This window comes from Amphiprion ocellaris, chromosome 6, assembly GCF_022539595.1.
Source record: "Amphiprion ocellaris isolate individual 3 ecotype Okinawa chromosome 6, ASM2253959v1, whole genome shotgun sequence".
NCBI classification, from domain to species: domain Eukaryota; kingdom Metazoa; phylum Chordata; class Actinopteri; family Pomacentridae; genus Amphiprion; species Amphiprion ocellaris.
In genome coordinates, this window is record NC_072771.1 from 12463141 (window position 1) to 12480013 (window position 16873).

At 41.6% G+C, this 16873-nt stretch overlaps 1 protein-coding gene across 2 annotated transcripts in view; it reads right to left on the bottom strand.

The window, feature by feature from the left end:
• The window catches only part of cux2b (cut-like homeobox 2b), an 88523-nt gene extending 71969 nt beyond the window's left edge, over window positions 1-16554 (bottom strand). Inside the window, exon 1 of one of the 2 annotated variants that reach the window (XM_023268130.3) lies at window positions 16152-16554. In XM_023268130.3, coding sequence (XP_023123898.2) covers window positions 16152-16214 — 63 coding nt within the window. In that variant the 5' untranslated portion in view covers window positions 16215-16554. Of the gene's footprint in view, window positions 1-15449; window positions 15949-16151 lie in introns of those variants that run through there. The other variant, XM_023268131.3, reaches the window with a different exon arrangement.
• Between the last annotated feature and the right edge of the window lie 319 nt (window positions 16555-16873).

Here is a 16873-nt window from a genome sequence, read left to right on the forward strand (position 1 = left end):
TCACCTCCCATCTAATTCCAAGGGCCACAGCATTATTAGATTTTGACATTATTAGCTCAAATAGCAGAGAGGCCCTGCTGTCATTATAAAGCCTTTACTTTTGAGCTGACTGCCAAATCTGTTTTGCACTAGCTACAGACTGCCAAACCCAACAATGGCAGATTAGTGAAGCCCTTCTCTTGTTGCAGCAGAGGTTAATATAAAGTGACAGGGCTAAGTCCGCTCCGATTAAGTATGCTGAGAGATATTACGGCAGTTTGTTATATCAGATCGTTATTGGATTAAACAGCATGCACAACAATGAAAGTTTAATTTTAATTTTCGGCAGGAATATAAAACAGGCTCTGAGAGCGCTCCTGTCAGAACAAAGGCAGTATTACAATACCTTCTTGTTTTTGCTTCCCCCTTTGCCATTACTGGAGTGGCAGACATGAGAAAAAATGATGGTAAGTGAGGATGTCAACCTTTAGATTTTTTCCTCCCTGAAGTTAATGCATTATGTATAAACCAACAAAATTCTACTGCACCAAACAATCCAGAGTCTGATATACTAAAGCATAAGGAGGTACATAAGGAGGTACAGCGGGTATCAAAAACTATATGAGCGATTCAATTCTCCCCAATCCTCCCCACCGTTTATTGGTGTGGTCATGTAGTGCTGGGCGGCATGCAGCGATAGCACAGTTAGCCGGTGCATTGTTAGCTCTGCAAGAGGTCACTGCACCTGACCAATAAGCTGTTATTAATCCTTACAGAGTCATCCATTAGCCCATCCAATTTTTATGACCCTCTTCTTTATTAGATGAGCTATCAGCTGTCCATATCTGGCAGAATTATGGACTTCCTCATCTAGACTGCAACACTCCCCTTTTCCCAGAAGGTGTTGGCACGCTGGGCCAGGTACAGTGAACGTGAAGCCTGGCCAGGGGAGCAGGGGTGGTGGGAGCTGAATCTGCCAGTCTCCTGGGGTATTCCCCACTGTCCTGTTACCTCCGATAAATCTCAGTGCTTTACGATTAGGTACATAAAATGAGTCATAGATCTGGACGGTAAATAAGAGCTTGTCAGTGGGGCTGACGCCAGGCCCAACTCCTCCTCCACCTCCTCCTCCTTCGCCAGATAGTCCCTCTGTACCCCGGCCATCAGACTGCTGCTATTGAGCTAGGGCTAAAAAGGCTCCAATAAATAAGCCTGATATTTCCCTCAGGACTTCTTCGGTGCCACCCTGAAGCATGCTTGCATACACTGAACAAACAAAAAGGTTCAGCATCAGAAACAGGTCTGCCTGGACACTAACAATGCTTTATTTCTTGTTTTAAAAATCATGTTCAAAATGGCATTGCGCTCTTTGTTTCTAATTACTTCTCTCAGATAGAAAAGCCGGGAAGTCAATGGATCAATCCATCTCAAGTATATTCAAACTGTATGGTGGACTCCAAGACACTGATGTCTTTTAATGGACCTTCAATCCATACTCGCAATTAAGCATGCAAAATCTCCCACTAAGTAACTCCACTTACAGTATACTCTGGTGCTGTTTGGGTGTTTTTCAGAGAGCTTGTTCCACGAGGCTGAGAGAGCAGCGGCAAGATAACCCAAGGGAGGAGTGATGTTCTCCAAATGCACTAACACAATGATGGACACTTCCTCTGCAGCACCAGCTAATCATTGTTGCTGATTCGTTTACACTGGTCCAAAATGACTCCCTGAATGACCGCCTTTGCATATTAAACAGACAAACAGACAATAGGGACACACTGTTGGAGGACACGAGAGCAGCTAAACACCAGCAGTGTCATGATAGTCTGGGGAACAGTAGACTCATAATATTGTATGAACAAATGGGAATCTACTGGCTGATTGATAGCATATTAAACAGAATTGTGATACTGCCTATCCTCTGCACATTTTGACGAGGCACCTGCAAAACTGCTTTCAACATACATCAGCACCTATTCAGCATAACTACATATAAAGTGCACTGCATCTCTCTGTACCAGAAAAAAAGAGGCTATCAGGAGAAAGAGGTTTGAAGAGGAAGGCAGAGAAAGTGCATGGCTACAGGCATGCAATCAGCTAAGAATTCAAAATTTCGCCCAGTTTATACAGTTCTATAGTCAGAGAGCAAAGAAGGAAAACAACGCCATTGGCACTGCAGCAAGGAGATTCAAAACATTTTCATTAGTGAGTAAAAAATAAGTACTTCTTAGTGAAAGCATTGCTTCTTTTTGCATAAGTTTGATGTCTAAGAGAGAAGATTAGACGGAGGACAGGATTTTTTTTATGTCAAGTCTGAACTCTGCAAAAGCCTTTCTAACTAGTTACACCATTTGATTTATATTTTTATTTTTCCAAGTGCTTCATACATTGTCAGTCAGAAAGTGGAGCATCAGAAATATAAAGTCGAAGTAAAACTACAACAAATTGCACTTAAGTCAATGACTCGATTTGTGGCAGAGTAATGCAAAAATGTGTACTGTTTGGCTGATTTACTTCCTTCCTAAAAGTATGGTCGTTGTACTTCACAAGTTTTAGATTTTTCTTTAGAGCACTGTATTTTCAATATAATTTATAAATTGGCAACATTCTTTCACTGACATTGGGAATCTCAAAGGACTACAAAGGGGTACACTTAAACTCAGGACACAGGGGAGCATAATTACACTTGTTTTAAACAACAGTATGCTAATATGTAATTACATCTGTGTGCCAGTATACCATTCTGCCTGTATGCCTATGTCCAACAAGTCATTATGTCACAGTAAAGTCATTATGGTAATACACACACATCATATTATATGGCAAAATGTCATGATGTCATGCCAGTGTCATTGGCTAGTATGTCATTCAATATGTCCTTATGCCATATTCTACAGCTACTATGCCAGGATAGAAATAAGATTATTTGTGACTATTAGATTCCTATGTAATGTAATGCAACAACAGCAACATCACTATATCGTGATATGGTCAAACTGCCAAAATGTGAATATGTTCTGAAATAGTCAGTGTGCCAATATGTCATGAAGCCATGATATGGTCACTATGCTAATATGTCAACATGTCAGTCCAGCAGTAAGTCATCAAGTGAGTGTGATAGCGTTATGTCAGTGGGTCACTGCAATTAATCAAAGTCACTGTATTGTGACACAAATTAGGGCATGTTATCATACCATAGTAAGTCATGTCATGTCAATACATCATAACACTATCACGTCAGTATGTGATTGTGTCAATATGCCATGAAATCAATACGTAAGTGTGGTATGATGCAATGTTAATAGACAATATGACAACATGCAACTACAATATATGCAATAAATAAGTTAGTACTTAGAAGCAGGACAATATTTCCCCTGTTTGGACATTTTGCCATGAGTTATTAGTGTCCTGAGTCCATTGACACTGTGACATTGTCATGCCTTTACAGCTGGAACACAGGACATAACATATAAATTATCTGTTATTTTCAAGCCAAATGAGTTCACACAATGTTGCTGTCAGAGCCATAAAATTTCTGTTTGTTGCAGTATACCAGAGTTTTTCTTTGGGTGTCTATGGCAATATTCCAATGCTGTTGCACTGGCAGTGATGGGTTTCAGATTAGAGAAAATCAAATTTTTTTAAAAAAGTGTTTTATTTTTGTTCTTTTTTTTTGCTTCAGTTTATTTTTTCCTTTATATATTCAAGTAAAAACCCTTCATAGGACAAAACTCTACAAACCTCGAATGACACGTAGTCGTGACTGTGACTAGTGACTGGTATAGTTTGCTAAGAATCTTGCTGCTTTTGTTCTTCCACCCACTCCGCTGCTAACTTCAAGTACAGTCTGTGTTTACAACTGTAAAGGAAATAAGTTCTTTCTGATTACAGCCTATTGTTTTACTGTCCTTGCAGCTGGAATTTTATGTTTAATGTTTTCTCTCATTGTCTCAGCATTCTTCCATTGTATTGATCTATGCTACCTACTCAGCCTGTCTATCTTTTATGCCTGTGAAGTTCTCTGGAACATTATAATTCTAAACGAAAAGCTATATACACAACATGCACATAGTATTATATTTCTTTATTTTTATTAGAGATCCATGCACTTGATTTATTTTGCTCAGTCTTCTTTCTCTTCAAAATTTCTGGATTGTGTTTATAATAAAACACACAATCTTCCACTCGGTGAAAACAATACCAAATGACCAATGCTTCTATATTTTTGGCAATAACTGCTAAACAGTTTGGCATGCAAATATTTTGACTGGATTTTCAGATAAAAAAGCAAATCCTTTTTATTTTTTTTTTATTATCCCTTATTAATCCCATGAGGGGAAATTCTGATTTTCGCATATCTCCCAATTGGGGGTAGTCAGAGCGACGGGTCAGCCACAGTACAGCGCCCCTGGAGCAGGATGGGTTAAGGGCCTTGCTCAAGGGCCCAACAGTGGCCACATCGGGGCTTGAACCTCTGATCAGTAGTCCAGAGACTTAACCGTTGCACCACTGCCCCTTTTGTACATAGTGTAAATAATTTTAGCATTATTCTTTCAAATTTTTAATTTTAGCATTTTTCTGAGCAAACACAACAATGTCCAAATTTGGATGTATCAATGTTACACTCTGTAGACCCAGCATTCCTAAAAGAGTTTTGGTTCCATCTACCATATAACTGGCATCAGCCAACCCATTTTACGTGTGGTATGTGTGTGGATAAAACCAAGATACGTGGGCTTTTTTAAAATTAGTCCATCCTGTGAGCAACAATAGAAAACCTTGACCTCTCATTGATTTTCCAGAGTATCTCATGAGGACAAAGACCGACTTCGTGCCAAATTTTGTTAAATTGTAAGTGCAGGCTGCCGAAATGAATATCTGTAACTGTGATAGTGGTGTGAAAAAATGTGATAACTGTGATAATGTGGTCACATGGTAACATTTTGCTATTATGTGGCAATATACTGGCATACTGTTTATATATATATATATATATATATATATATATATATATATATATATATATATATATATATATATATATTATACATATATATATACAACACATATATATACATATATACATATATATACATATATACATATATACATACATACATATATATATATATATATATATATATATATATATATATATATATATAAATAAAACTGTAATACTATTTTCCTAAATGCATACATTTGATTTTAATTGGTACATTAAATTATTGTAATATTGCTGACAATGCTGTCCGTTGAAAACTACACTTGAATACCATAAGAGATCATACCAAAAAAAAAAAAACATTCAGAGTTGGGTGTTTAAAAACCAGATGTGGAAAGATGAGGAGCACTGTGAAGAAAGATTATCTCCTCATAATTCTGCCTACATATCGAGTCATAACTAGACGTCGTCAGCAGTTGCAGAGAGGGTCTGAACATTAAGTTTATGGGCTCCTCATTATTTAACATGTTAGGGTCTCCCCACAGCCCAATGAAATTTTGATGGCAGTATTACTGCTAGTTTGTTGGCGCCTCACTCCTACTGACTACTTATGCAGATGCAAATGTGTAAGAGAAGTCTCTTTGGTCAGACCCACACTGACACAGGAAAAGACATTTATCTAATCCACCTTTCTGCTCTGATGTGAATAAATATTCACAACTGATCTTCCAAAGGGCCTGATCAGAGAGCGTTGGATTTGTTGCAGCCTTGGTGGTGGTGTTGTTGCAGACATGCATGAAGAGACCAGACCTCTGCCTGGACAGGCCAGGGACTGCAGTGGTGCAATGATCTGAGCTAGGCATTTCCTGCCTCCCCATCTGCATACAGTAAAAAACAAACATTCCTGTAAATAAAGACGGCTGTCCAGCAACTGTCTTCCCAGCGACAATGGTATTGACCGTAGTCAGATGCTCCGCTGATTAAAAATTGATCCATTTTGAAAAATCTAATCAACTGAATAGGATTCTTTCATACGTGGGGTGGGGTTGGGTGCATTTGTTGAGGGTGGGGGGGGTTGAGCAGCTGCTGACACAGAGAGGCAGACCTGTTATTAACCCCTACACCTCCGTGCAGCCCCCTGCACCCTGTTCCCCACTTCATATCCCCCCGCGCCCCGGGACTAGACACGGCCCAGACGGTCTGAATTATTCAGCAGTCTGAGAGAGGCTCCGGCCACTTGGCCTATTAATGCCTGCCAGTAGAGGCTAGTGGCTCTAATGGCCAGTCCAGAGGAGCTCCAGCTCCCAGTGGACAGGAGAAGGGCTGCTAACGCTAGGCTGCAGGGGTTGTGAGAGTGAATTCGTCAGGGGCCGAGGTCGCGGCAGGTTAATGATGCCGCACGTCTAGACGGACGCTGGACTCACACCCTGCCCAAAAGGCAGTGGGGGATGGGGCTGGGATGCAATAATATTTTTATCTTTGAAGGAGAACCAGCTCTGCAATATTAAGTCTTGGGGCTAGTTTATGAAAGAGCAGCATTGTTGATTTTGCCGTGATCCACAATTGACCTGAGGTTCCCCCTTTAAAAATAACAGAGAACAATGAATATCTTTAAACCCCCCGATATGAGCAGATTTCATATTATATGTCGGTAGTCTACCTATTACTTAACACTAAATGAAAAGGAAGTGCAGTAAGCAACATTTATCACAAAAGGATAAAATGTACCGACATAGATGAACAGCTTTCATAATAGAGAGATTTAAGAATTATCTGTACAACCCAACTCTGATTACCCACAACCCCTTATCATTATTGCACAAACAATCCCAACAGCTGGAGAGGGCCCTCAACTCCAGCAGAAAGTCACTCAGTAATCAGGGCACCTCCCCCAGAGAGAAAGGGGATGAAGCTCAGGGTGCGACTCTCATTTGGGAGCGGCTCAGTTGCCATGTGGCCTATCACCTTGGTGATCATATACATCCGCTTGGTGTCCTCAGAGGGTGTAAACACAATAGTAAACACAGGACGGTGAAAAAGATTACCCCCTGGATGCAGCGCAGATGATCCGGCCAACAACAGTAGAGTACATGACGCCATCTACCTGGAGGATTCCTAGTAGAGGAAGCTCAGACAAAAAGTCATCATTTTTTGCACCAGAACACTCAGTCACCATTCACAGTGAGGACAAACACATTATAAAGAGGCAGAGGAAGGTATTCTTATTATCATCCACTAGAGATTTATGGACTTCAAGGTTGAGTTCTTTGAGTGAGTGGGCTCGATCAGTCTGATGAAGCGGAATGAGTTTAGCCTTCAGTAGGTACTATATGTACCGGACTGCACCGCCACAACAGAAGCACTTCCTTTATCCAGGATCTGATGCCAAGCACATTTATTGTTGAGGTCAACATAGCTGCCATGATTGCACCAAACCAAGGGCATCCTGCAGAAGGCTACAGAGGGGACACAGGCACACCCCGCTCCCATTTACACAAATGTAATTTCCCCATCTCCTCTCACTCAAGGTGACCAAGCACATAATTCAGAGATCCATGTGAGATGATCCTGATGGCCTCATTGCAGCAGAGATTTGTCTGCATTCAAAACAAGGCAGCAAATGCATGCAGGAAAAAAGAGCTCCCTCAAAAATACAAGTCATCCATTCAGACAAACTAAGTAAAAATGTGGAAAATGTGTGGGGCAAACACAGAACCACATGCATAGCAAATTATTTTGCTTGGCTGCGGCTAAAATCATATGCTTGCATATCATACAGAAACACTATCGCAGTCTAAATATTGGTACTGCATTAATAGTCAATTGAATCATTTCCATACAGCATCAAGCTGAAATGAAGGTTTGTAAGAGTATACACTCCTGTGAGGTCTGTAAACATCTCCTGCAGTCAAGTACTCAGGAGAATCAGAAGACTGTCCACTTCACATGCATGTTGACCGGTTAGTCATATAAGTTGACCGACCCCCCCACCATCCCCTCTCTCACACACACACACACACACACACACACACACACACACACACACACACACACACACACACACACACACACACACACACACACACACACACACACACACACACACACACACACTTCAGCCAAATTCCGGTTCCTAAGGCATACTGTTCCTCCTGCCGCATACAGTAAAAGCCTGGAGCGATGTTTAGCTAAACCTGCTGGCCTACGTAGGCAGGGAGAGTCCCCAGAGGGCTGAACAATCAGACAATTTCAAGATCATGAAGCATTAAACCAATCCCGGCAGGGTACACTAATTAAACAGCCGAGCCCGGCACAGCCAACCAATCCCCACAGAGCAATTAAATCCATCCCCTCTAAAACACTGTGGAACCTGTCTGGGGAAAACTGCCGAGAAGTGAGAGAGCGAGAAAGAGGGAGAGATGGAGTGGGGAGGGGAGGAAAATATCATAAAATTCATCTGGAAAAAAAGAGAAGAAAAAAACTATATGGGGAATGCAGCAGGAGGCTAACAAGGGAAATTGAAAAAAGAGAGTCTCAATTCAGTTCTTTGTTCTTTTCTCTATTTTTTGTCATTAATATTCAAAATGTCTGCCTTTTCTCTCAGCTGAGGGGCTGGGAGGGAGGTGTGTGTGACCACATTTAAATTCAAAAATAGTGACCCTGTTGCGATCCAAAGTTGCATATTTAATTAAGATTACAAGGTCTGGAAAGCACTCGTGAGACTGAACGGAAAGACAGAATAGCCTCAAGGCCTATATTACACACCGGCAGAGCTGCTAACACAGTTGCAAACCCTAATCAATACCCCGATGCCCTCCTCTACGAAAGTAAATGAACAGGTGACAATGGAGGCATGACATCACTGGGCTTTTCAAAGAACAACAAAGCCATATAAACTGAGAGGCAGGAGGCAGTGGAGAGGTGCACGTTGATTTTGGAGTGACAGTAGCTCCTACATACCAGCAATAACTAATTAGACTGTATGTGTTAACATATATAATTGCTGACATTAATAATGGATAACAAATGAATAGGGCGATATTTTTTTCAAAAATCTTATGGCTGGGTAGGCAAATTCTCCGGTTGTGTTATTTCCCTGGAGAGGCTTGCACAAAGTGCAAGTGTATTTTGGTGGTGGTGTTGAAGAGGAGCCGAGAATGCCAAAGGGGTACGATTTGAGAGGGAGCGACTGCAAACCCGAGGTGTGGACAGAGAGATAGACTTGCTCTTTTCTCCCCTGACTGAGGCGGTGTATAAATCACAGAGCCCAGCTTCATGTCTCCACTTCCTGTTCCTCTCCATTAAAAATGATAAACTGTACCTCTTGAAGCCACTCGCTCGCTTTAGGGTCCCAGTCTGCACCTTCCTGGTGAAGAAGCAAGAGTGCGTGGCTCAGATTTATTCTATCCCCTCCCATTGTTGGAGATGAATAAGAGAGTAATTAACTGTGTGGGGGTAGCAGCTGCACAAAGACAAGACCGCCTAACACAACAAGCCTGATCCATCTGCTTTTGCTATAACACACCTTTTGTATTATTTTGATAAATAAGAGCACATCTGCTTAGTAATAACAAATGCTGCTTTAATACTCAAAAGACCACCAAGAGGCCGTCTTTCCTGGGTCTTCTCTCTTTCCACTTAAATGAGGACAAATGGGCCTTACAAATCGGTGGCATGCACCAGACTACTATTCCTCCCGTCTGGTAAACACACTCTGAGCAGTGCCACATAATGAGAGAGGTTGAGATCCCCAAAGACAACCTGGAGAAGGTTAGTGAAGCATTGATCTCATGAGTTTGCCAAGCCCAGGAGCACCCTTCACACCATGCTAACCCACGTTACATGACAACCAGCGTCAGAACAGGCAATGTACAAAAGCCTGGCACTTGCACATTTATGTTTAAAAAAAAAAAAAAAAAAAAAGGCTTCTTTTTTTGTCATGAAGGATGAATTGGACAATAGAGGAATAAAATACAGCAAGTGAAACCCTGCCAAATACAGCTGTGGCAGCTAGGTAGAGAGATGGAGAGACCGAGGCAGAGAGACAGAGAGAGAGGGCAGCAGGATTCATTGTAAGCCTAGTAAAATGAACAAGAAAGGACTGGTGCTCAATACGTCTGCAGTGGCGTCAGACAGTCAAAACAAATAAAGCGAAGGCCGCGGTGGAGAAACGCAGCTTAATATGGACTTACTGAGCAGGGGACTGGCTGTCAGCAGGGAGAGAGGACACAGCTTCATACCCATGCCGATGAGCCATTACCTCTCCCCTCCTGATGCTTCCGCCTGCCTCACTGTGAGGGAAGAAGAGGCTGCCCTACTGCCATGGAGCCATCCTCCAGCAGACTAATGTGTCCCTGAAGTTTTGTTAAAGCTGGTTATTTACTCCTGCAAAGCAATTGCTCCAGCCTAGGGGCAGCAGAATGGAGAGCACACTGCTATGAAAAATCTGGCATCTCTTGCTATGAAGCACTGTCAACTACCAAGGGGGCGTTCTTGTTGAAACATTGGGGGTACCACTTTTTGTATTTCTTATTTTCACACAAGACTACGTAACATTAAAACAGGGAGCGAGATAGTAACGCTGAAGAGAAATATGACAGAGGTTAATGGCAGAATTATTAGAACTTATTAGCCACAACAATTTGTGATCAATACTATGAAATCATGTGTCCACATGATGTCAATACGTTCAGCTTCTCTGGTTCTAAATACATTGCAATAGGATCAGTTTGTCCAAATTGCGCACACAGAAAAAAAATTAATTTTTCTCACTTATCTCTAGCTGTGTCTGTTCTAAGAGATAGATCTGCCTTTATTTACTCAGATTTTGAGATTTCGGTCCCCGATCATGCTATTTCTTTGGTAGAAATGAGTTCCAATAAAAAAAAATTGCTCACAGAGAGTTCTGATCTACGACAATCATACATATTTCCATCCTGCATCGCTATTTCCTACAACATTTCATGTCACCGAGCACCTCAAAAAATCTGCAACAAGATGCAATCTTCTTATCAACCTGAGGTGGGAGAAAAGCATCAGGCAGCTGCGAAATAACAAAATAAAAACCATGAATTACTCCAACTAACAAATGTCTATTCCACTACAGTCAATACAAACCATGTGAAATACAAGATACCATATGATTTCTTTTTTGCTTACCTACTGAAGTGCGAGACTAGGTAGAGAAGCAATGCACTCAATGATGCCACTGATAGATCAAGGCAACGTTGCTGCACTATTTCTAAATAAAATAGTTTTTATAGCTTCCACCTTTATGTTACGATTCACTAAAGACTGCTAACTTTATGAGCTCCTCAGTGCCCAAAGTGTGTGATCTGAAGATTGAGATATGAAATTATGATACAAAACACAGTGATCCTGGTTTGAAAGACATTTGGTGGCACTGGAATTTTTTTGAAAGCTATTAACACTGAAAACGAAATTGCAATAAACGCTGTTGTATTGTGGCGATATCTCAGAAACGTATAGTTCAAGACGTAAGCAGAAAATGTGTGTGCTTTTTTAAAAAAACATTATATATTACAGCTTTCATGACATTTCAAGTGTACAACTGCTGATATAAACAGTAACAATTTGACTGGAATTGGCGCTATATAAATAAATAAATTGAATTAACATCATCACACCCAGGCTTATCACACAGCAGCACATACAGTAGTCTGCAAACAGCAGCACAAGCACGGCAAAATGATTGGATAGGTATGGAAATCTACTTGAAGGAAGGTCAAAGTGATTAAGCTGACATTAATGACAGGCCTAGTCTTCCTGTGAGAATGCTCACCGTAGCTGTCTCTAAACCCATTTGTCATTCTGCTTCCAACGCTGAAGCATCTGCTTTGAAGTCTCTACCACTAATGCTACACAGAGAGGTTAAACAGCTTAATGCTGAAGTCTGTTTCACTCCTCTCGCTCTCTAATGTTCCCTCCGTTTTATGTACCGGGGTTATGGCTCCTGGATTTCACATCTCAATTTGCCCCAGATAGTCCTGTAAAAGCTCCCCTCTTTCTTATTTGCTTTGTTGTCACTGTCAAAGGAAGAGCAGGGCAACCCGAAGGATATGGGGACCGTGACAGACATGCCCCACCCATCGATTCACAGAAGTGGGAATAACGAAAGCATGTTGAGGAATGTTTATATGGGAAGCAAGGGTGAGCGGTGTAGCTTTTACATTCAAACGCATCACTTAATCTGGCGAACATCTGAAAGACTTGACAAAAAAAGACAAGTCTTGAAAAATGAGATAATGAGCACATATAGCAGCCATTGTGGAGGTCAGCTTTAAATCCTTTTATATCTATCACAGCATATGAATGAAATGATACAGTCATTATGATAAATAATACAAGATCTGAGGCGCTCTGGACTTACTTACTCTCCACTACAATGAGATTATACTGATGCATGTGGCATTAACAATATCAGCAAACAAATATATGAAAGCATGAATGAAAGGGAGACAGAGACCGATTTTCACAGCCAATTTGAGATTGCAGGGTTGCTGTGTGTGTGTGTGTGTGTGTGTGTGTGTAGGAGCTACTGGCAAACAGCACACAGAGCAGGCTGGCAGCGGAGGCAGCCAGGCTCACAGGCTGCAAAGCAATTTCACTGTTTGGCAATACTGTTGTCTCTGTGTGTGGATTAGAGCTGACACCAGAGCAACTGAGTCATGCTAAATGTAGTACAATCACAAGCTTTTGTTCCTGATCTAAAACCCCACTGCCTCTTAGATTCATGGAAGAAAAACTGGAAACGAGGCTGAGAAATAGTAACAAATAGGTGGAGCATTATTTCGCCATATGAGCGCAACATTGCGACATCACCAAAATCAACAGAGGGATTAAAGTAACTGCTAGTAAAGGCACGGAGCCCAAGTTTCCAAAAGTAAAATCAAACTCAACTCTTTTTGGTCTGCTTTGATACTAACCTTATAAATCCTTTTTTTCCGAGTCTTTAAATGGCAAATAATGGTAATATTATGTGTGAGAAATGAAAAATGAATACATACATCTCAGCTGAGAGCATTTAACAACACCGTGACTGTAATCAAACTGCATTTCCACCTGCTCCGACCACACCTTCTCATCACCTGGCTGTCCAAAGTCTTTGTACAGGCCCAGCGCTCTCTCTCTCTATCACTCTCCAGGTACCGTATTGGCCCAGAGTTGTTTCTGGGCCTGGCAGGACCTGGCAGGACAGACCCTGACCCGTCCTTTTCATGCTCGCCCACGGAAATGCCATCTGGCTGGTGTGAATGATTACCACAGCAACGGCCGGGTGACCTGCAGCCAGCAGGAACCAAGGTCACTCCACCTCAGCGCTTTGCACTTTCCCTGCCCTCTTTTCATCAGCCGGCAGGTGAATTATTCATCCTGTACAACTCAGAGGCACAAATCTACTGCACAAACACTAAAAAACTGCACACTCAGTTTACTGATATAATAACTTGTAATGAGAAAATAAATGTTCCAGGGTGAAGTGTTAAAATAAACAGCTTACAGATGTACTCTGATACAGCAAGAACACTGTTCTGTGTGGGAATAGACGGCGGTACAGCTGTAATGATTTTACACTACCAAAAACTGGCTCCAACCATGACTGAATGAGAAAGAAGTGAATTAATTGATTTCTGACACATGTAGCAGAGGATGTCACATTTAAGCTACAGGCATGTTTGGAACCAGAGGCTTGTAAGAATATTTACCAGAGCTGCTGTCAGAAAGATAATGTGATCAAATCCAAGCTAGCCCTGTGAAATATTCAAAGTTTCAGTGTTAAAGAACCTGAATTTCCGTAGAAAATGTAATTATTTTTCCACACAGCCGAAACGCACATGTATGTAGCGTGCTTTGCCAACACTTACGAATCCCAACAAACATTTTTCCAAACCGGACCAAGGAGTTAAAGTTGAATATGCAGATCTGCATGTGCATTTCAACTTATTTCATTTTAGGTCTGAAACTCTGCAGAGTAATATATGTGTATTTTAGACCTGCAATGATTAATCAGTTAGTTGTCAACTATTAAATTGATTGCAAACTTTTTTGTTAATCTATTAATAGCTTTAAGTCCAAATTTTCTGCTTCTTCCATTTGAATGTTTTTTGTTTGTCCGCAACAAATTGAATATATTTGGTTTATGGACAAAACAAGACATTTATTGTTTTAGACTTCAGAAAACACTGATAGATATTTTTCATCATTTTCTGGCATTTTAACAACTAATCGATTAATTTAGTAAATCCATCAACAGATTAATCAACGATGGAAATAACCATTACTTGCAGCCCTAGTGCGCACCAATCCAAGTTGCTGAATTTCAAGCCAGTTTTTATCTCTATATGCATTTCAGCTCACTTTTACTTTGTGGACCAGCATGTGTAATTTCTGCAAGACAGTATTTCCACAAAAGTGACCTGTTTGCATAGTTATCCAGGTGATTAGCAACGATTTACATATTGTTTACAATATCACTTGGACTATGCACTGTGTAAATATAGTCCTAAAGAAAACCACCTATTCCCTGACTGGGGAACGTATATATCAGTAAGCTGACAATAATCCTTCTGAAGTAGATTTAGGTACTACCTCTGCTTCATAGCATCAAGGTGATTCATTTAACGGGAGGATAAGGTGATTCATGGGAATACAAGTATGGGTTAACTTTTTTCTGCAGGAATCCTGATTTTTTCTTAAATGACTGGTTACATTTCTTACACTGACCACTTACCCCCCCCCCCCCCCCCCCTTTTTTTTTTTTTTTTAACTGTTATACACACAACACCACTGCTCACTGGGTAATGGCTTGGGCATCTTTAAGGAGCAGTTCAGATTTAGCTCCTAGGCTACTAAATGAAAACCCCTTACATGTATGCATCTACCATAGATGTTAGAGCCGGGGTGAATCAGGGCGAGAGGCAGCACAGAGGACGCTATGAAGCCGCAACAATAGGCTCCCTCGCCCCTCCGGTTCCCAGCCTGGATGAGAGGGGTCCAGCGGCTGGGAGCTGGAATAACAGTCGACCGGCGCAAGATAACCGAGAGCCACCAGATCTGATTTCTGCTCCTCGGAAGGCTTTTCCGAGGGACCCGGACTGCCATGCTCCTGTCATTTCTCATGTTACAGAACATCAGTCAAACCGGCAGAGACGGTGCCCTTGCGCCGGCCGAGGCTGATTTACAAACATTAGCGGGGAATACAATTACACAGCCCCCCCGGCCGAGCAGCCCTATGCGGCTACAGGAGGCAGAGAGGAGAGGACGGGGTGGAGGTGGAAGGGGTGGGGGGAGTAGACCCTGAAAACAGCGTTTAGCCATTTCTCAACCTTATTTCTGCGTTTGCTTTCAGGACTAGCAGCGCATATGCTGGCAGCATTGTGCTTCATAAAGGCAACTTTGAGCGGAGTGCTGGAGCTATAGGCTACGGAGCTGACATGCTAGTATTTACTGGGACACACTGTATATGTAGCTACATGTTACGGCGTGATACAAACAAACTGCTCACCTGCCACATTCTCCTCGCTATTAATCAGACACATTTTGGTGCCAGCGACGAAACAACGTCCAGCATTTAAAGACAAGTGTCAGCAAACGTAACCTGAACGTACAGGCTACACATACGGAAAATATTTCACCGTAAAATGTCCGAACAAAGCGACTAATGTCCGTAAAATAAACTTTCCGAATCACAATTAAAACTTCCCGACATGCAAATTGTTCGGGGTGTAAGAAAATGTAAAATTAAATAATTATACTAGAGCCTACTGACAGATGCAGCAACGCTACGGCCGTCGACACAAACCGCATAAAACGTTAAGGTGGCTGAAAAAGTTACAGCCTTCGTCCAAGAACAGCGATTGAGGGGCGCATTAAAAGTTTCCGTACATGTAAGTACGGCCGTGGCTGCCGCGGACGGAAAAGAGTAAAAAAGGAGAAAAGCTGTAGCATGTAAACAGCAGTGCTGTCCGCGGTGCTGATCCCAGATCGGTGTGGCTAACGGAGGCTGTGCTGCTCCACGGTCGCTCCACCGCTGATCAATGATTGAACTGAACAAAGGCAGAAGAGGGATCAATTTCTAATAACTATCAATGCAAACACCACCAGCTTTCGGCTTACATTCGCCCAAAACGAGGCAACACACGTCGGAGTACAGTAACAAGACATACCGCTGAAAAAATAAGCCGAGAAAGGTGAGAATAGCACTAACCTGAAGCCGCCGTAGATCAAATTTCTTCCAATATTGAAACATCGATCCTACATCGGCGGCCATCTTGGGGGATATTGAGGAGATTTTTTTCAGCGGCTGCAATAAATATGTGGGCTGGATTCCCCCTCGTTAAACAACGTTTACGATCACCGGTCCCACTTTTTAAAAAAAGTAGCACTTAACACGAGAGTCCGCCGATATGTTTGACAAGTCTGCCAACATGATTTTTTTTTCTTTATGAAAGTAAGGAAGAAGGAGGAAAAAAAAGTAGAGAATATTTTTGGCGAACTGCCCGCGTCATGGAAAAGTAAAGAGCAAACGTATCCGTGCCTCGTCCCCAACATTAACTGGACAATTGCACTTGATTTTGCTTTGGCAAAGTTATCAATACTGACGTAAAGCCCGTGGTTGATCAATACCGTCTGGAAAAGCGAAGGAGATGATGTGTAGATTAGTGGAGTTCTGGGAATTTAGCCAAGCCTACTTTTTTAAGCGTGTTTATTACAGGAGCACATGGGACAGCAAAATAAGAGGCAGAGGAGCAAATTAGGAGAAGCTTCATTATCGATACATGCAGTCTATTATTAGACCGTCACTTTGTCCACTTGTGGTTTTATTATGCAAATCAGACAAAATAATAAAATCTTTGTTCAAATTTAAAGCACGTTTTGCCTTAATACTTCAAATGAGCTGCCAAAAATGTGATATTCTTATATTATTAA